Source organism: Erithacus rubecula (assembly GCF_903797595.1).
Source record: "Erithacus rubecula genome assembly, chromosome: 3".
Lineage (NCBI taxonomy): Eukaryota > Metazoa > Chordata > Aves > Passeriformes > Muscicapidae > Erithacus > Erithacus rubecula.
Window position 1 is genome coordinate 76,571,208 of NC_136689.1, and position 21,592 is coordinate 76,592,799.

The 21,592-nt window shown below is 34.5% G+C and overlaps 1 protein-coding gene across 1 annotated transcript in view; it reads left to right on the plus strand.

Annotated features, from left to right (window-relative positions):
* DNAH5 (dynein axonemal heavy chain 5) overlaps window positions 1-21,592 on the plus strand; it is a 114,291-nt gene that overhangs the window by 66,299 nt on the left and 26,400 nt on the right. The window contains exons 47-59 of the mRNA XM_079300281.1: window positions 90-224; window positions 1,745-1,867; window positions 2,869-3,082; window positions 3,705-3,928; window positions 5,784-5,979; window positions 9,640-9,812; window positions 12,349-12,479; window positions 13,343-13,496; window positions 14,163-14,430; window positions 15,025-15,256; window positions 16,743-16,857; window positions 17,073-17,249; window positions 20,127-20,330. Of these exons, the coding sequence (XP_079156407.1) occupies window positions 90-224; window positions 1,745-1,867; window positions 2,869-3,082; window positions 3,705-3,928; window positions 5,784-5,979; window positions 9,640-9,812; window positions 12,349-12,479; window positions 13,343-13,496; window positions 14,163-14,430; window positions 15,025-15,256; window positions 16,743-16,857; window positions 17,073-17,249; window positions 20,127-20,330 (2,346 nt within the window). The remainder of the gene's footprint in view (window positions 1-89; window positions 225-1,744; window positions 1,868-2,868; window positions 3,083-3,704; window positions 3,929-5,783; window positions 5,980-9,639; window positions 9,813-12,348; window positions 12,480-13,342; window positions 13,497-14,162; window positions 14,431-15,024; window positions 15,257-16,742; window positions 16,858-17,072; window positions 17,250-20,126; window positions 20,331-21,592) is intronic.

Consider the following 21,592-nt stretch of genomic DNA (forward strand, 5'->3'; position numbering starts at 1 on the left):
TTTGTTTAAAGGATAAATGGGACTGCTGAGCCCTTGCCAAGACACACAGCTCTTGTGTTTCATCTTATTTCGATGGTGTCTTTGTCTAGGCTGTCTTACTAATTGGTGAGCAAGGAACTGCAAAGACTGTTATAATCAAAGGTTTTATGTCAAAATACAACCCTGAAAGGCACATGACTAAGAACTTGAATTTTTCATCTGCAACGACCCCATTAATTTTTCAGGTATAGTAGTGATTAATCTTCTCATACAAGATGGTTGGATTCAGAGAATGTTCTGATAATTTGCCAGGAGGATGTTTCTGAAAGTGATTTTGAACAATAAAAAGGCACCTGTTCAAATGATCCAAGTGTTCTAACGCATGATTTCAGACTTCTGTAAAAAAATTATTTCTTTCAACTTTTTCAGTAGCTATTGAGCTGTTCTTGGACTTTTACAGTACCATGCCTATTATTTTCTTCATCATATTGTGTTTTAGTGTCAAATATATCAGTTCTCACTAACTGGGAAAAGCTGTTAGATTTCACTGTGGGTAAAATAAGTGCTACCCACAACAATCTGTCATTAAAAGTGAGCTGTCTGCAATTTAAGTTCCAGTCATTCCAATTACTCGTTAAAAAAGTAACTCATGCAGTTCAGCTGCTCTACATACAATTATGAATGCTTAAATCCCGAATTGTACTGCCTGTCCAAATTTCTATCAAGCTAATTTGAATTATATCAAGTGTCCTTAACCTCCTGGCAATATATCTGGGGTCTATTTTTAATGCAGTCTGGTATGCCAGGCCAAAGCACTGTCTGGGCTGTAAGTGCTGTCTATAAGCCTGATGAATCACTTATCATTTGCCTGCATAGCATAATAGAAACTACTAATGTTATAGAATAAACAAACATGTAATTTTGGTCTAAAGTTCATTAGGATTTTTCCTTCTATTTGTTGGACTATAAACAAAAAAGTAACATATTTTTATAAAATAAATGTTGATTTAATTGGTGACAGGTGAGAGTCTGATCAGGACGTCTGAAATAGATGTGCAAGACTAAGTCAATTCTCTGTTAACAATGTAGATCAAAACATTCTGTTATGATGTGCTTTAAAATTACTTTAGCTTCTTAAAATCTTGGTCTAACTGATGCCACTTGTGTAAGAAGGCAGGAGCCTAGGCACAGTGTAAGAAGGCAGATATTTATGTTTACGCTGAAGAATGGTTATGCACGGTTAAGTGAACTTTCACTTAGGATAGAGTAAATAAAAACTGGACATTAAGAAGAGCAGAGAAATGGAAAGAAGATGAGCAGAACAGTAGTGGCAAGTCTACCATTAGGAAAAATGATCTCATTGAATGTATTTGTATATGTGAGTTTAATAATCAATGTATGCTTTTATAAAGTACATTGATGCCTGCTGGAAAGGTGTTCCAGAATTACGTCTTCAATTTAATTTTCATTGCTAGCGATCATCAATTTTGCTGATAAATGAGTGAAATGAAAGAAAACTTTGAAACCTATTCAGATTTATGAAACTGTTAAGCATGGTTATTTACTGCAGACACCAGCCTAGTGCTGTATAACTTGGGATTTCAGACATTCTAGTTGAACTAGTGCAATTACCTCCAACAAATGCCTTGCCTAAAAATCACTTAGTAAAATTCTATGTAACAGAACCATCAATATGTTTAAGTGATTGAATGATGTATGCAATGAAGTGCTCTTTGTAACTGTGCTGCTAATTGCGTTTTGACAGCGTACGATAGAAAGCTATGTGGATAAGCGCATGGGCACAACTTATGGTCCACCTGCAGGCAAAAAGATGACAATCTTCATTGATGATGTGAACATGCCCATGATCAATGAATGGGGAGATCAGGTTAGTTTGGGAAAGAAGACGACAAAAGGTTTTCTTTGTTTTCATGCCACACTGTAGAATTGGCTTCTCAATCATTCAGAATAGGGTGAATTTGATACGTAGTACTTTAATTTTAAACAATCTTTTAAGAACACATCTACATTAATTTGTCAGGAATTGATTGAAAATAAATATGCTGACTGCAAGAAGTAGTTTGAGTGTTCCTTAGAACATGCTTGTATAATTTTAGTAATTTTTTTTAGCAATGCTGATTTTATAATTAAAAATAAGAAGTCCTTGGCACACAAATTGTGATAGCAAACTGACATCGTGGGCAATAATTAAAATACCATGAAACCTGAGAGATAAGAAGTGTCTTCTGTGCTTCAGACAAAATGGTACTAAACTTTATGTATATTGACAGAGTTGTTCTGCAGTATATTTCTTTGGAAACAAAAGTTAGAATTTCTATAGAAGTATAGCTATAGGATGTACTCTCTGTGTTTTTTTTTAGCTTATCGAACAGAAATGTAGGATATCCCTTTATGGATAAAGAAAATAATTTTTCATTCTTTTGTATGAATGTTGTTTTATGATTTCAGCTTGAAAACCATGTTTGTGATTGCTACATAGGCAAATTAATATAGATATTTTGTATTATTTGCAACATGCAAAGATGTATTAGTTTGGTCTTGATTAGAGCAAACTGGAAATTTTGTGTTAAAAACGAGAAGTATTTCCAAGGGCAATGGAAATCCTGCAGCATTCAAGTGAGAAAAAATTGTCGTATGAATTCTTAGTTCTAAATGAGGGTACCCCTCTACTCCCATGATTTTTTATCCATAGATTTTATCAAATGTGATTATTCCTTGCAGTACACGTTTATTCTGAAGCAAATAAACAGTGGGTTAGGTGACAAAATAGTGTCCTACTCTTTGTTATGTATTTCAAGCAAGTATTTTGTGTTTCATTCAGTTGTTTGTATAATATATAGTCTTATATAAAACCTGGTTATTTTACAGGTCACTAATGAGATAGTTAGGCAACTGATGGAACAGAAAGGACTGTATAACCTGGAAAAACCCGGTGAATTTACCAACATAGTGGACATTCAGTTTTTGGCTGCCATGATCCATCCTGGGGGAGGTCGCAATGATATTCCACAGAGGCTTAAGAGACAATTTTCGGTGTTCAACTGTACTCTGCCTTCTAATTCTTCCATTGACAAAATTTTTGGTAAAGGGAAATAAGCTTTGTATCCATCCCAGTTTTTAAAATAGTAGTTGATTTTTCCTTAAACTTCTATTTATTCACATTATTGTTATAATTGAGGCTTAATTCTCCTCTAATTTGTTTACCAATACATTTTCCCTCAGTAATTACTCCTCACCTGCAATGTCATAATTTTGTAAGTTTTTCAGGTCCAGTGACATGTCTGAATCTCTTGGTATGCTCAGATTTAATAGGAATGGCATGAAGGTATTGTTCTAGTGGCAGTGCTGGACAGTTGCTCAGGTGCCACTGATGCTAAGAATGAACGACTAAAGACTAGACTTTCACAAAGGATGGCATCACACTGATTTCAGTGGCAGATTAGCTATTCAAGGCCAGTGGAAGCTATTTTGGGAGCAAATGAACATTTTAATGTGCAGTTAATTAAAAGCTAAATCACCATTGAGCTGGTGGCAGAATGGTGTTAAAAATGTCTGAATTAAGATTTAAATAAATACTGGAAAGCCATTTCAACAAATCTGAAAAGGTTTTAGGGATTGGAAAAAAAAAAGAAACAAATTCAGGTAATCATTGCTCTTGGTGTTGCATGAGTGCATCTTTGATTTGGCAATCTTTTTTTCCACAGGTGCAATTGGAGAAGGGCACTACTGTAGCAAGCGGGGATTTTCAGATGATGTGAGGAGAACAGTAGCCAAATTGGTTCCATTGACACGTAGACTGTGGCAGATTACCAAGCTAAAAATGTTGCCCACACCAGCCAAGTTTCATTATGTCTTTAACCTTCGAGACCTCTCGAGGATTTGGCAAGGAATGCTGAACACGACATCGGAAGTGATCAATGAACCACAGGTAAGTGCAGCACACCAGTGACCTTGTTATAATTAGTGTAGGAAAAGAATGAAGAGTCTCAGCATATGACTATCTCAGCATATGAATTTGTATTAAAAAACGCAACTTCAGTGGTTTTTCTGAGGCAAAAGTTCTTTTAGTCCAGCTTTTATAGTACCAACTGAAAGAACTTTGTTTCAAAGCGATAACAAAACCCACTTCTTTTGACACAACAGTTTGCTTCCACCTGCTTTTCCTGTTTCTGAAAAATGCTAGTTTATTAGAAAGAAGTGAGAAAAGAAGTGAGAAGCAATGAACTTACTTTAACACAATGTAAATGCTCATATACTGATTATATATACTCATACTTATATATACTCATATACTCCTCTCCATTACTGTCTTGACACTTTCAGTCACTACCTAATTTCTGTCTAACAAGTGGTTTCTGGTTTATGGTTTAAAAGGAAGAAGTAGTAACAAGTATTAGTAATATTTTTTCCCATAATCTGTTTTTCTTCTAGTAAAACATCATTTTTCTTCTAATTATTTTAAGGAAAAGTTATTTATAGTTTTAAGCTCGAAACATGTAGTGTTAAAAAGCCAAGTTTATGGTAAACATGGAAAATTTATCAAATATTTGGGTTATATAATTGCTTCACTTACAAATTCATCTTTGTTTGTTGAATTCTATTGCATCTAAAATTTAAAATTCAGAATGGATTTTAATTTCTGCAGCAAAAATATGGAGCACTTAGATTATTTTATATATATATATGTACACACACTCAATGTCTTTTGAAGTGTAAAAACCAATCTGTCAAAATATTATTATATAATTTACATATTAGTTCTGAGACTTGACACAGTACGTGTCATTTGCAAAAAGAGCTGTAGGCTGAACAAAAGGTCTTCAAGGAGTACCTGGAATTTTTTTACTACTACTATACAGTAATAGTATAGGAGTAAAACCAGTGCTGCTGGTTTTAACAGCCTGACAGATTCTCTTTCTTCATCCTATCACCTAATTGAGGGACTTGGAAGATGTACTGAATTTGCAGAAAGGATAATATAAACATTTGAACATTTTTTTTTATTGTTATTCTCTAATTACTTTGGCTGTAGCATTGGGAGTGATATCTGTGTTTGGCGTGAAATTATTTGTGCCATGATGCTTATATTTTCAGCCATCTTCTACTTAATGACTAGTTAGAGAAGTGGTTTATCAATACATAAACATATTAGCTGGTATGGATATGGTTTTAGGGCTGTGGGAAAAAAAAATCTTTGTACACCTCACTTTGGAATGCTAGATTAAGACTTCTTACATAGTTAACTGAATATAATCTTAAATTGCTATTGGGCAGAATAAGAAGCTCAAGGTATCTCTTCTGAAGAACCTCTTGAATACTACTACTTTTCTAATGTTAATGCTATTTTTATAAAAAGAAATGGAGGCAAAGTTTTAACCTTGGTGTAGTTTCTTCGCAAGCCAAATGAGTTCCTCAGTACTACAGACACGTGTCTGACAGAGAGCTACAAAGACAGTAAAGGAACTGAGCACCTCTTTTAAGAGGGAGCTGGGCCTGTCCAGCCTCAAAATGAGAAGAATGAGGGGGCACCTCATCAATGTCTGCCAGTATCTGAAGGGAGAGCTGAAGGAGGACAGAGCCAGGCTCTGCTCGGTGGTGCCAAGCAATGGGACAAGAGGCAGAAACTGGTTCACAGGGAGTTCCACCTGAGCATGAGGAAGAGCCTCTTTACTGAGGGGGTGATGGAGCCCTGGAGCAGATTGCCCAGAGAGGATGATTCTTTTTTTTTTTTTTCTTTTTTTTTTTTCTTTTTTTTTTTTTCTTTTTAAATTTTTTTTATTTAGGTGCTGATAAAACTGTGGAAGCATGAATGTAAGTGTGTTATTGCTGATCGTTTCACAACCTCAGAAGATGTTAATTGGTTTCACACAACTGTGGCAAAACTCATTGAGGAGGAATTTGAGGATGCAAAAGCTTTGCTGAATCATGAAACTGACACATTCTTTGTTGACTTCTTAAGGGATGCACCTGCAAGAACTGGTAAAGATTGACTGTAATAATAATGGAAATTACAAGACTAGGCAAGGGGATATGATAATGACAGACACTAAGAAAAATATGTCGCAAAAATTCATACTAAGTTTATGCATCAAAAGTGGCTCTTTTGTCCAGTGGCTTTGAAGGTAGTCTGTTACCAGCTGTGGCACATTTTTATCTTAATGGGATTTCTAAGTCTTTATTGATATTCAGCTTGTCTGTATAGGAGAGCCTAATTTTGATTTAAATTAGTGTGGCAGAAAGACAGAATGGTGAAATAGTGAGCATGAGTCTTTATTCCAAAATGATGAAGGAAGTGTGTTATGAATGACTTGATATTGTGGGGTTGCAGTACTAGATAAAGGATAGCAATGTAGGTAATATGCCCTAGAAATCTGATAAAAAAATAAAAATTAGTCTCTTGGATAATCCAATACTGTTTAGGAAATAACTGTTATGTGATTTTGTAACAAATGGCTATTAATTCAAATTTTCCTGAAGGCTAGTTAAACCTCTTTAAAAACCCACATGACCTATAGCAATACCTTTATATCTTTTAAAAGTAAAACATTCTAAAACTAAATGGCCTGACAATATTTGTCAGTTGTTGCAAAAGAACACAAGACGTTTGTGTTTAGGGGAAGGTCATTGGATGATTCAATTATCTGTTGATATAACTGCAATGATGGAGAGTGGAAGCAATAAGAGCCTGGCATGAAGGACCAATTCTATTTGAACCTTTCCTTGAATAATTGAAGTAGACATAAGGCAGTGACAAAAAGAGACTAAAAGATAGGATGTATTTTATTGGAAGGAATCAAATAGAAGTAAAAGTAAACTGATGTAGGAAAGGAAATAATTACCTAAATAACTTGTTAAACTTGATCACTGCAGAGAAGACTGAAATGCAAGTCAGAATGCATACTGAGAGGATGAAGAGTGATATTTAATGCAAAAATTCAAGTCCACATTAGAAACCATTATGTTGGTTGAACTGAAAAATAAATGTAAAATTATAAATGTATTTCCCAAAATTATCTGCCTTCCTGGTAACAGATTAAATGTACCTGTCATGCAATGTGCCTTTTAGCATGGAACTTCATCTAAACACCAAGCAGGAGACTCGCAAATAGAAATGCTGTATTATTTCCTCAATAGATTTGAGAACCTAGCCTAAATCCTGAGCCTTGAGACCCCCCCTTTCTGTTTTTTGCTTTAAATGAAAAGAAAAACAAGTGTAATTTTGTTTTATTTATCCCCATAATGGCATTTAGTGTTTCCCATTATGGTGGAAGTGTAAGAGAGGGACTTTGATTTCTGACCTTTTAAATATATAAAAAATGACATCTGACATTGACTTCAAAGAGCTCTGTACTCAGATTGGTAATATATTTACTAGCACTACATAATCTTTTTGTCTCTGGGTTGTAAGAGCACATTATGTTCGTCCATGAGAGAAATACATGATGACTTAAATCTAAGCTTCAAAGGAATTGTTAGTCATGCTAGTGTTCTCAAGACCCTCCCCCTATTCAAAGGTGTTTTTATCAGTTATTTTTGACATTGTTATTTAGTACACTTGATTATGAATCTTGAGACTGAACAAGACTTTAAAATAATACATTTTGCTAGCTGCCTCTCTAAATAATGGAAAAGTCTGCCCTTTCTTAGGTTTTGTACTTGATTATACTGTCCTTGGATGTTAAGAATAAAACTGTAGGAACAGAATTAAGGTGATATAATTCTTTTAGAAGCTTCAAAGCTGTAAAAGTATCACTGCAGTTTAATTCCTTGATGTATTTCTTATTAGTTTCTTGTCACCTGCTAATTTGTTTAAATGTCTTATTCAACTTGTAAGGAATCTATTTCCACCTGGAATACTCCTTTTGTTTAACCAGTGCTTTTAAACGTTATAGTAAGAAGTCAATTGATTTAATTAGGTATTAATGTAGAGGAGTGTTCATATGAAGAAGCCATATGGAGCTAAAAATTCTGAAGTTAAGGTGATTTCAAACGAACAAAAAACTGCACTAAAAAGGACAGCTGGAAGGCAAGGGAATTAATAATCTCTATATTTTGAGAGACTAGGTTCTGTGGTAAAATGAGATTTTCCTAAACTATGTTTTTATAAGTGTATTTTTGGGTTTTAGTATTTTTTTTTAACTTTTTTTTTGTTTTTGTTTTTCTTTTGAAACTGCATGGTTTTTAGATTGGTGCAGTGGAAAGGAAATGGAGAAAAAATTTGAAACAGGAAAAGAGTTACAGACACTATTCTAAATACAGTAGAGTTTGATTGGAGGTTAGAGTTTTTTTTCCCCCACCTTTCTGTCGCTTACCTTCACATTGGCTTCTAGTGTTTTACTAAGCCTTAGGGAAATATTTATTTTACTGGAATGACTTCTTTCATTGATTTTAATTCTACCAATTAGAGATAATGTTCTGAATTATATATTTCTTCAGCAAGTTAGAAGAGGCTTAGCAAAACTGATTGAGCTAGGATAACTGGAAAAATATATCCTATAGCATATATAGATAATGAAATCCTGAAAATAATTGAGAGGAGGAAAGGTCCCATGCATCAGTATATACTGGTGGTCACCCATCTGCAAGCCAACATTGCAGAAATAGTCCTGGGGGTGCTGGTTAACACCAGCCTGTGCATGAACTAACAGTGTACCCTTGCAGGAACAAAAAATTTAGTGACATCCTGAGCTGCATTAGAAGAAATGTAGCCAGCAGGCCAAGGGAGGTGGTCCTTTCCCTTTTTTCAGCACTAATAAGGCCACATCTAGGTGCTGTGTCCAGGTCTGGGCTCCCCAGTACAAAAAAGACATAAATAGATAGTGGATAAAATCTATTGAAGAGCTTGAACATCAGCATTTTATTTTTTTTCCTGTGACAGTCTGGTGCAGGTTGTCCAGAGATGTTGTGGAGTTTCCATCCTTGGAGGTTCATAAGCCACTTGAGCATGGTCTTGGTGAACCAGCTCCAGGTTGCCCTTGAGCAAGGGATTGGACCAGAGGGCCTTCAGAGGTCCCTGCTGATCTCAACTTTTCTGTAATTTTATTTACTGTAAGAATTTTTATGAATGAAGGCATGTACCTTTCAGCATGATTAAGATTATCAATGGCAAGATGAGGCAGCAGCACAGTTACCTCCTTTCTTTGAGAGTTGACCTGTGCCTTTCATATCACCTAAGAAAACAAATGTATGCTAATTCATAGTGAATATATTTTTTCTTGTAGTAGTGATTAATGTCAAGAGTATTTTTTTTTTCTGGCGCAATTATTTAATCAATTTACACTGTTTTTCTTTTACAAAAAAAGATTATTTGTAAATTTTAATTAATTCTCTGGTGCTAATTCTTTTTCTAGCACCTAAACAAGTATAAATTTTTATCATCCAGGTTTTGGATGTAGAGAAAGAAGGCTATTTAGGTTTTTTTCTTATTTTGTCTTTCAAAATTAAGTAGGTGAAATTACCATTTCTTGCAGTCAGGGTGCACTCAGCACTGCCACATGTACATTTAATATATAATATTATGTATAATAAACTTGTTTCTGGGTGATGAAACTTCTAGTTATCTTCATGTACTTATCCCCTCATTGAACCTTTGTCAATTATTTAAACTGCTGAGGTTTTATTACTTGCTTTTTGTCCTAGATGAGAAGCCAGAAGAAGCTAATTTAGATATTCCCAAAATCTATGAACCAATCTCCTCATTTCATCAGCTACGGAATCGTTTAAATAAGTTTTTACAAACATACAATGAGAATGTTCGTGGTACTGGAATGGACATGGTTTTCTTTGAGGATGCTATGATTCATTTAGTCAAGGTACAGTCTTGCTGGTTTGCCATTTGTTATTGTTCACTTGCTCACATCTCCTTTGAATAGAGGTAAATTACTTCTGAAACTGCAACAACTAATTTATTGCTAACAAATATTTGATCTGTCACTCTGTTACTAGGTATTAAAACATATTTAAAACTTTTCAGAAAATGCACCGTATGGAACTATCCTTTTATACCTATCTTTTATGTTTGGTGGGATCATGGTGCTAGCTATTCTAATTCTATTTCACACTTCTTTCTTGTTAATTCTTCTGGGAGCCTTTCCTGTCTTTGGAATGAGACAAATGAAATTCAGGTTAAGATATAATTGGTTGCTTTTGAAGGAGTACACACAGCAGAGTAAGAATTAATGTGGTCCAAAATTCTTTTGTAGACCCACAGTATGCTCACTACTTTTAAAGTTCTTTTGAATATGTATTGAAATTGACCATAACTTTTAGAACAGCACAGCTTGATATGATTGTTCACATAGAATAGGCCTCATATAAAGGAGAGCCTTTATAATTTTTTTTTTTTTTAACATTAGAACCCCTATTGTCTCAGTTGAATACTGAGATTTTCAGTATTTCTTATAATAAATTATTAGGCACTTGAATATTTTATTGCATAATCCCCCAAAATATAATATTAAATATCAAAACAATTTAGATTTAATTATAGTTGACAAACACATTGCATCTGCAGTTTTCAAACTTTTGGGTGAAGTCTTGTTATTTCACAAAATTAGTCTCTTTCTAAGGTTCACTGCAAAATCAATTATGTTCTCTATGGATTTCTTTAGGACAATTGTAAATGATTATCACACTTACCAATAAGTTTCTCATTTATTCCTAGAAAAAAACTGTATAAGTTTAGGATGTAGGAAATTTAAATTTTTTCACTGAACAGCCACCTTTCATCAGGAATATCTTCTTTGGGTAGCTAGATGGTAAATACTCAAATACTTGTAATATTTGGTTATTTGTTTGGATAAAATTAATAGGTAGTGTTTCTGTGATTCTAAATTCTTGAAAACAAGAACAACTGTGTAGACCTGACACAGCTTCTAAGAGAAATTGAGATAGGCACAGTTGAGGCAATGCCTAATCTGAGCTGACATAATGTGAGTTAAAGCTGAGGGATATCTTAAACAGAGACCAAGGTTTCCAATTAACAGCTTGTGTGCCTCTGCTTGGAAGAGATCTAGAAGCCATTAATGAAACGATCAGTGATATTGCAAGGGTGTTGGGCAAATTAATTTTTCTTTCTCTGGTTACATAATAAAGAAGCTTAGAGTAAGTCTTCATACTTGATTTGATCTTTCTTATGAAACATTAACCGATGGAAAATAACAAATACATTACGCTCAATATGTAAAATAAATAAAATTAGAGGAAATTGACCTGCTTATTTTTAACTCGGAGGAAGGATAAGTAAATAAGTATCCCAGGTTGCTTATTGACACGATGGAATTCTTGAGTCATCAAAGAACTGTTCAAGATAATAAAGAGAACAGATGCCAATCCCATGCATCATTGCTTGTCTGGAGGAAACCAGCTGCTAACCAGCTGGCTGGTATTATTGTGTCTTTGAGAGGGAATTGGCTCTGTGCCGCTCTGGATATGAATGCAGGCTCTCCTGGGTACTACTGTGAGGGTCTGTCCACTTGCAGCTGTGGGCTGTGAAGAAGTTTGTCTCCTGTAGTTAAAGACATGTTTTCTCAGCATCAGGTAGCATCTACCTGCACCCATGTTTCATAGCATTGTTTTTTGGCTGTAGACAGTGGGACAAGTGTTACATGCGTTCACAGTTATTGCAGAAATTTTTTTGCTCTGAATTTTAAAGGGCCTGTTTGCTTACATTGCACAGTCCTGAATTGAAGGGAAATGTGGAGCAGTAGGAAGCTACTGCCTTTTGATTTAAAAGATAAATAATGAAGTGGGAAAGAAATGTAGATCTAGTTGGGAGATGTTTCACTGTGATCAAATATTCATACTTGATTCTGTTCATTTCTACAGTCAAGTAAAGAGAAGCGTAACAAGTTTCACTATAAAGGCAATATTATTACCTGCTGCAGAGAATACTAAAGACTCTTTGTCCTGGATTTAACATGCCTGGGACACCCTGACTTTTGGGTCACAATGAAAGGATCTGGTGAGATGAGCCTTACCAAAGTTATCCAGAGGTCATGGTACTGGGGAAATTATTATTTCCTTCCCAATTTTGATAATCTCTCATGCTGTGATAGCACATCACTAAGAAATCACAGCTGAGGTTTACTTGTACTTTGTGGGAGATGTAATTCCACTGATAACTGAACATACAGTGATGGAATCAAATGGTTGCTATACAATTTGACACGTCAAGAGTAAATACTGCAAGTACAAATGTCCACAGTAGTAATATAAAATCCCTTAATAAACCTTAAAAATTTAATTTGTTCTTAATTTCTAATATAACTTTATTAATACAGTAGCACAGAATTTTTGGATGTGTTGCTTTTACACATTGTAGCAATAAATGACTGGTGTATTCCACAGATTTCTCGTGTGATTCGCACTCCTCATGGAAATGCTCTCTTAGTTGGAGTTGGTGGCTCAGGAAAGCAGAGCTTGACAAGACTGGCATCCTTCATAGCTGGCTATGACACATTCCAGATAATGCTGACAAGGTGAGCATTACCTGAAATTAAACTAAGTAAATATTTTGTGTTTTATCTCTTCCTATAAATAAAACATTAGGCTCACATTCTCTGCTTAATGTAGTCTGATCGCCATCACATAGAGTGGAAGGACATGAAAACACTTTGAAACTTACTAGATTTGCTTGATTTTCTACAATGATTGTGAATTCTTACTATCTTTGGAGTAGGAAATTATTTTCTGTCTTTCACAGAATGAGAAAATTTGACACTGCAAATATTCTATCTTTGAGTTTTTACACAGTACATTAAATGGTACTAAAAATATTTTTAGGTGGTTTTCTATCCAAAAGGCCTTTATGAATTCATCTTGTAATATTTGCAGTGATGTCATCTGAGGAGATTGAATCTTTATCCCTACCTGCTAATTTGGTAGATCTTATGCATAGATAAGTATTTTGTCAACCTTTTCCAAGTACATTTTTGCCTTATTTCGTATTGTTCAACCCAATGTGGTTCTTTTGAAATAACTCACAAAAGTTAAAAAATAAATTATAAATTCTTCTCTGAATGCCTCAGAATGAATACCTCCCCAAATGTCTGTAGGACAGGTCAATTTTGGCACTCAAATAGGATGTCATTTTAAAGATGTGAAATTATTTAAATCTTTTGCACTTGTGTTGGCTGCAGAAGAAATTGTAGTCACATGTGGGAATTTCCCTTCGTGCGGGTCTCACCAGAGGATCTATCTGAAATAAGCATCTTTTTGCCTTAAGTTCAAAGACATTGTTTCTAACTTAAATTTGCTTGTTTTTTTTCTTAAAGACAAGAGTATTTGTTCAAATGACCTTTTTTTTTTTTTTTTTTTTTTTTTAATTTTTTTTTTTTTGTAGATCATACAGCACTTCAAATTTGATGGAAGATCTGAAACTCTTATACAGAAGAGCAGGACTGCAAGGCAAAGGCACCTGTTTTATTTTTACAGACAATGAGATCAAAGATGAGTCTTTCTTGGAATACTTGAACAATGTTCTATCATCTGGAGAAGTAAGATGCCTCCTCATGATCCATTTCTGCTTATTAAAATTTATAGTTCTGAAATAAAATAAGAGAATTTATTTGAATATTTTCTTAGAAGTCACAAAGTAAACTTTCAAAAACTAGAACTCAAGTGCTTTTTGCCATTACAGTATTATTAAAAATGAATGCAGTCCAAAAAAAATCTACAAAATCCTAGGTTAGAATAGGAGAAGCTATCTCAGGGACATGAGAATAGCTTTTAAAGAGATAAAATTGAGACTTGGGAAATATTACTGATATTTTATAAAGTTGTTGGTTGAATTAACTATTAGTGTACACTTAGTTTTTGTATGGTAAATTAATATCCAGAATGGATTTAATTGATTTTATTTACTTATTTATTATTTCAGGATTATGTTCAGAGTAATTGCTACTAGTTATTGGAATATAAAGAGAAGGAATCAAAGCCATTGGAGGCTGGGGTTTAAATTTTTACAGCAAGTTAGATTTCGGTCTATTTAATGGAATCACTTCATTAAAACTCCTTGTTTAAAGGAGTTGATGAGTACTAATAAACATCAGTGTCTGAGATGTATATCCCTTCCTACAATGCTGTGCATTAAAAGAACCTTGTGCTATATCCTCTATTTTTGATCATCTCAAAATCATGAAAAATCTTTCCTCTTCCCAAAGGTGTCAAACTTATTTGCACGTGATGAAGTTGATGACATCACTAGTGACCTCATTCCCTCCTTCAAAAAGGAACATCCACGGAGACCTCCAACCAGTGAAGCTCTGTATGACTATTTCATGACCAGAGTTCGCCAGAACCTTCACGTAGTTCTTTGCTTCTCACCAGTAGGCGAGAAATTCCGAAACAGGGCCCTGAAGTTCCCTGCTCTCATTTCTGGATGCACCATAGATTGGTTCAGTCGATGGCCCAAGGATGCTCTGGTGGCAGGTACGTGTAGGTCTTATCTTTGCAGACACATAATATTCTGACCAATGGTCACATAGCTGTTCTTATTACGTTGAAGTTTTGCCAGAAGAAACTTAATTGATTCTAAAATTTCATGTAGATATTTTCTTCTTAAGAGTCTGTAATATTAAGTTGTTGAAATATTTCTAATAGAGGAATGGTTTTGAACACAGTTTGAAGAAAACTTCCCTGTGAAGATGCCTTAAAAGCATTTGCAAAGATGCTACTAAAGAAAGAGATTATTTGTGAATGTGTCTGTGATAGGGCATACAGAGAAAGGCTGTGATTACCCAGTCCCTGGTAGGTAGCAACTAGGTTCAGAGTGAAAAACCAGCTGCATACCTTGGAGATAAAAGAATGCCAGATCCTTGGCTATACTTTTTACTGAAAAGTGTGGAATAATATTATATTATAATTATATACTCTTCTGATGGTGACAAATAAAGAAGACTGGGTTTTCAGAAGCTGGGTGAAAGCCAGGATAATACATGCTGACTTGTTTTGTAGTGACTTGTTTATAAGCTAAGATGTTTTCATAAATATTTACTTACATTTAGGCTTTCTTTATTTCCTAAGTATCTGAACACTTCCTGTCTTCATTTGATATGGACTGCACTGCGGAAACAAAGAGGGAAATTGTGGAGTGTATGGGCTCGTTCCAGGATGGAGTGGCAGAAAAATGTTCTGATTACTTTCAAAGATACAGACGTTCTACACATGTGACTCCCAAATCCTACCTGACCTTTATTCAGGGATATAAAACCACATACAAAGAAAAGCATGCTGAAGTGCAAACATTATCAAACAGGTAAACTACACAGGTTACTTCTGTTTTTCTGTGTTTTTCTTCCACACATAGGTAAATTCTGATATGCTTAATTTCAATGCATAGCTTGTCTCCTTGCGCATCAAAAAATGGTATTTTTAATTTCTAGAATTATGTGAAGGTGTAACTTATTCTAATGTTGCAGTTGCTCTTGGAACTATATATATTTGGGGAGGCAAGAGTAATGGTGCATGGAAAATAGAGGTAGAGGGCAAATGAGGGAAACATATATGTGTTTTTAAAGTTAAAGACATCTACATGTAATTTCATGATATATTGATAATAGCATTTAATTTGTCAGGGAACAACTTTTGTTTTCTTGCTGAACACTTGTAACCTCGTGTTACGAACATGTAAGGAATATCCTTAGTGGTTTTGAGAACACAGAGCCTCACTTAGACTCCTGAGCTTTTTACTTGTAGATTATTAAAGTAGTTTGATATACTTATTCCTATTTTCAGGTGCTTTATTAAACTACAGTATTATTTGTAGCTGTATCTTCATGTCAGGAACACCCAATTATAACGTAAAATTAGCATTTAGTGTATCAGTTAGTATCGCCCTTAAAAAAAACCTGCCCTCTCAGATTGGAAAGATTGTCAAAAAGAGCTGGAAACCTTAAAGAAAGGCTTAAACTCTTTTATTTCACTTTGAAACATTCTTTGTCTTCAAAGTCAAATTGAGTTTGAAACCTGTAGTTACGTTAGAGGTGAAGGCTTATAAAACAGAAGGTTGTTGCCCTGTTTTCTATCCTCACATTTACCAAGTTAGTTCATGAAGCCCAATTTCTTCCGCATAAACTTAGTTGGACTGTCTGAATTGCTTTGTTGGGGGCTGCACTTTGTTCTCCTATATTTGTTCAGCTGTCCAAGTATTGCACAGCCTTTGCAATAGCAGCCTCTGTTGAGGCCCTTTAAACTTGCCTGAAAAGTACCAAGCGAAGAATTTTTGATAGAAAAAATGCACTGTTGAAGGGGCATTTTAATGCTAAATCAGAGAAGTCTTACTCTGAATACTATTTTTCTTTTACTCTCTTTTGTTTGGTCTTGGCTTCTTTTCAGTATCCATTTAAAATAAGAAATATTGATTGGCTATAATTTTCAGAACTTTGGTAATCAGAAAATGCTCTCTGCAGTACGGAACTCAGTTCTTTGAGTATTGGCTCAAGAGAGACAGTGACATTTAAAAAACCAACATGTAGGATTTTTATGCAATTATAAGGACATACTGTTTGATTAGAAATGGATAAAAAATTTCAAGCTGCAAGCCTTATTAATGTAATTTATTGTCCACTTTATTAATTCTGAAGATATCAGAAAGAAGAAAGTCCTTGTCCAAATTTTATATTTTTGTGTGAAAATATTTTGCAATTGTTTATTTTAATTGGTGCGATTCATTCTATAGATGGAAATTAGAGTGCAAGTTGCATAGTGAATGAAATGCTTTTTATTTTGCTGTTATACTTCAGAATAAATACAGGTTTGGAAAAATTGAAAGAGGCCTCTGACTCAGTGGCTGCTCTAAGCAGAGAACTGGAGGTAAAAGAAAAGGAACTTCAAATTGCCAATGAAAAAGCTGACATGGTATGTACAACCTTCAAGGTGTATTGCTGTTTGATTTTTTTTCCTCCTCTTATTCCTTTTATTTTGAAAAGATTAATCAGTCAAAGTGAAGTTGAGTGTTGGAAATAAAAGATCTTGTAGAAAATGATCTTATTTGAGTTTTCTGGAATTGGACAGACTTGATTTTACAACAAAATTTCTTTTAACTATGGCATGTGGGTTTTCTCGCATTCTAGGTATTGAAAGAAGTTACTGTAAAAGCACAGGCTGCTGAGAATGTGAAGGGTGATGTTCAGAAAGTGAAAGACAAAGCCCAAGCTATCGTAGACAGTATCACAGTTGACAAAGCCATTGCTGAAGAGAAGTTGGAAGCTGCCAAGCCTGCTTTGGAAGAGGCAGAAGCAGCCCTACAGGTTAGTACTTGGGCTGTCTATAACATTACCACTAAGAAGGTGAATATCTTTGAAATACAAAGTTGCAGGTGCATTGCATAATTCTTCACTTGACAAAAAAATAAATAAATATATTTTGAGGCTTTTTAGGTTCAGTTTTGATTTTCTTTTTTCATGTGAATACCAACCCCAAAATAGTCAGTTTTCATAAAAGGGCAAGATTTAACTTTCTTTGAAACTGCTATTGATAGAGCATGTGCTGGAGGTTGAGGTTAGACTAGTAACTGAATATTGGTACTGTCATTAAACAGCTTGTATGCAGTGAGTGAAGTGCTGTCCATGTGAAATCAGTTTTAATTCCATACAAATACAAACCTTCTATTTTAAGTTTTCACAAAGAAATTGCTTTTTTAGTAAGTGTTCTGTTCCACTATTTTCTGTCTTCTTTAAAAAAAAATAATTTATTAGGAGTTGTGGCATTACCAAGACTTCATTTCCTTCACTGTAATTTTGTTGTAAAGCTTTTTTAATAGAATGCCCATATGTCTAAGATAAAAAAGATAAATATTATGCAAGATTAACTAAAATTAATCTTTATGTCTGCTCACTTGACTTTATAGGAGGATGTGCCTTGAGACATTTTGCTGTGAGCAGTAATAGTGAAATCTGAAATATACCTGCTAGATGCTAGCAGGGAGTTCACATCTCAAGAAACAGCATGAAGAAAAAGTCTGAAGGATAGACAAGCCTCAAAGGGGTTTATGTAGATTTACTGAAAATTATGCCTTTCAATTTGAGAGTCTGCCAGCAGTTGTGATGGTTTAAGACTGATTTGAAGTAATGGCATGATTAGCTTTGAAATCTAGTGTAGAAAAATTTTTATGGATCTTCTGAATTTAAGACTTCAATTTGAGTGAGCGATGTTTAACAGTCTCTAACTACCATGATATTTAAAGGACAGAGTGCAAAAGTCTAAATGAAGGTTGATGATCTGTCAGTTGGGAAGAGTGAAATAAGGGAGAAGGTTTGTACTATAAGACCCTTATATATAGCCACAGGAAAAAGGTTAAAGAACTAGCAACAGCAAAACAACAAACCCTGTAATGGGCAAGTATTCTGACAAGTGAAAAAATAAACAATGGTAATTACTCAGCATCTGCAGTTTAAAGAGGGCACCAGTATCCTGTGTCTGGACCTGTATCTTATTAAAGCTTACGTTCTACTTTTGACTAAAAGAGCTGAACCAAAACACTACTGCTCTTCTTGAAATGTAGGGTGCTAATAAATGACAACCTGATTTCAAGAAAAGGCAATGCTGGCATTATTGTAAAACTTCTCACTGGGAAAATGTATTTTGGCTTAGTCTTGAAATTCTTGAATTTTCTATAATAAACTGCTTTGCCTGTGTCTAAAGGGGAAAGGCAGATATCATAAAAAGAGACCTAGCAGAATGTGTATATGTGTTCTCAGCATTCATTCATTAATTCACTCCCTTTAGCAAGAATCATCTCTGTATGGGTATGCATCTTTCAAAAAAATGGATCTCATAATCATTACAGAATTCAAATTTGAGGTAGGGATTCCTGTAGTAGAATTCTGCTGGCAGGGTTGATAAATGTCTGTTAAAATATTTGAAAAATTGAAAGATATTACCCAGACTAAAAAAAGTGATTAGCTATTTCACTCAATTTTTAACATATTTTAAGAATGATAAATGCTACATTAAGAGAAAAGTAGGTACACAACATTTATAAACATTTCTAAATATATAATGAGATTAGTTTTTTAAAGTTTGAGTAAGAATTGTCAAAGTTCAGTAAAACTGTTGCACTTTACCCTGTAATAAAAATAGAACATTAAATGCACAACTATAGACAAGTAAATAAACAAATAATATTTAAATGTAACAATTTTATCACAATTTATATGTTAGCAAAAAAACGGCTGAGCTGAATTTCCTAATGGTCACAAGAAACACTGGGCAAAGTTTTCACACAGATATCTGGAAAAACCCTGGTGAATTATTTGGTGCACACTGAACCCAACAAGCAGCAAAATACTGAAGGGAGAAAAGGTCTGGCAGAGAGAAAATGATCTGCATAGTCTGCAGTACTCTGAAGTCCCTTTATTGAAGTATAGACACAAGTAATTAAAAGCTGCCTTCATGAGCTCCCAGTGAGGCGTGTGCTAGGCTATAATCAAGGTGTCACAACACTCACAGTAATCTGTTGCTTATTGTTTGGGCTGTCGTCTACTTGGACTGATTAAACTGCCTGTGAATGAGCAAAGCTTCTGCTCAGAGTTGTGTGTGCTATAGGAGCAAGTCTGCCTGTCAGCAGTTCCCATTGTTTCAGTGGTTTTGCTGCTCTATATGTGGTGCAGTAAGCACCACTGCTCAAATCAGTTCTTCTCTAAGGAGACATCTTCAGCAGACTTTTCTGATAAGTCTTTTCTGATTCATGATGTAGAGTATTGAGTTACAGTGTTAGACTTCTACCCTAGGCTTATTTAGCCTTACTTAATAGAGCATAAGTTTTCATACCTTATTATAATTTATTTTTCTTGCAGGCCTGCTCCTGTGCTAGGAATATTTCTGATAAGATGTATTAGAAGGTGCATGCACATACACATACGTATACCAGGCCTTCTCACTGGTTTCCTAAATTTACCTTCATTTGATGGATGTCAACAAAAAGTATTTCCTTTCTAGACTCGATTTCTGGTCAATATGTTCACATTTAAAAAAACAAGTAAAATTTGAAGGTATTTCTGGTTAACTCTTTTTTATTGTCGAAATATTTTTTTCTGCCATTGGTTAATACTGTTGGTGAGCTTATGCTCCGTGTTTGATTACCTAAACAGTAGCAGTAATTGCTTTTCTTTGTTTTAAATTCCTAGACAATCAAGCCTGCAGATATTGCCACAGTCCGCACGCTGGGTCGGCCTCCTCACCTCATCATGCGCATCATGGACTGTGTGCTGCTGCTCTTCCAGCGTAAAGTCAATCACGTGAAAATTGACCAGGAAAAACGATGCACCGTCCCATCCTGGCAGGAATCTCTGAAGCTGATGACAGCAGGGAACTTCTTACAGAGCCTACAGGTGCTTGTGTCACCTTTATTTCTTGCTTTCAATAATGCAAGAAAATAAGGGACAATGTTTTCTCTGGTGCTCATAGGAGAACAAATGTGCAAGGGAAATCACATAATAGATCTGAAATATCAAGGGCTGAAGAATAAATATGCCAGATGTAAATAAACTTTAATCGTTCTTGCGAAGTCATATTTTAAATAAATTATAATTTTTCCTAAGCAAGGCAATGAAATTGTTTTAGGTGACAAATGACTCAAAGCTTTAAGCATTTGATTTGGATAGCCATTACTTATCTGTTTCATTAAAGCTGATAAAAACCATCTTTTTTTCTGGTATTTAACTTTTCATTAATTTTCAACATTTCAGTTTGTGCACTGGCCTGGAAAAGCATAGATGGTTATTAGGATGAATACAACCAGGACTTTTTAAAAAGTCCTTTAAAAAGTCTATGTGGGGTTTTTTGGTTCACAGCATTTGTCTGGGGAAATGGAAAAACTAACTGGTAAACAAATCCCTTTTCATTTCTAAAACTAGTAATCATATGATTTACCTAGTTGGAATAAATGGTATCTTTTCCTGCTCCACTGAGTGTTAGCATCCCTGATTTCTGCATCTTGAGATTTACTTAATTTGTCACTGGTCTAGTAGGAGGCTTGACCAGCTTTGTATGGTTGGTAGTGGCAAGGATGGTATTTATGTAATATTCACATTACATCTATTTGTAAAGGTTTTTAACTTTCTAAAGGACTCCAATATGTCATTTTGCTTGTGCTTAATTAAAACTGTGTGTCCTTCAGGGAACAGCTATTTTTCATGTTTTTCTGGGATAGGGTTTCATTATACTTTGCAAATAAATTTGAGGGAGAAAATTTAGAGGTTTTCACGTGGAAAGGGAAAAAATACACTTTTTTGAGAAAAGAATAAAAATAAATTATTTAAAAATTAAATACATTCCACTAATTAGACAAGGTAATTTAACAATTAGATGGCTGATTTGCCCTTTGAAAGGACTGTCTTGTAAAATGTATGTTTTTGAACCAGATTTTAGACCTTCATTTTCTTTTTGAAGATTGTTAAAATTTATTCTGTCTTAAGCAAAATGAAATTTCAAGCAGCACCTCTGAAACTTTGAAACAATGATTAATTGTGTAACAGTAATAGTGAGTGTGAGAAAGCAAAGGTCATAAATCAACTTTCCCATTTTGTATGGATAACAGTGGAATGACTTTCTAAAGGTCTTAAAGATGCGTGAGACAAATAACATCGTTAGT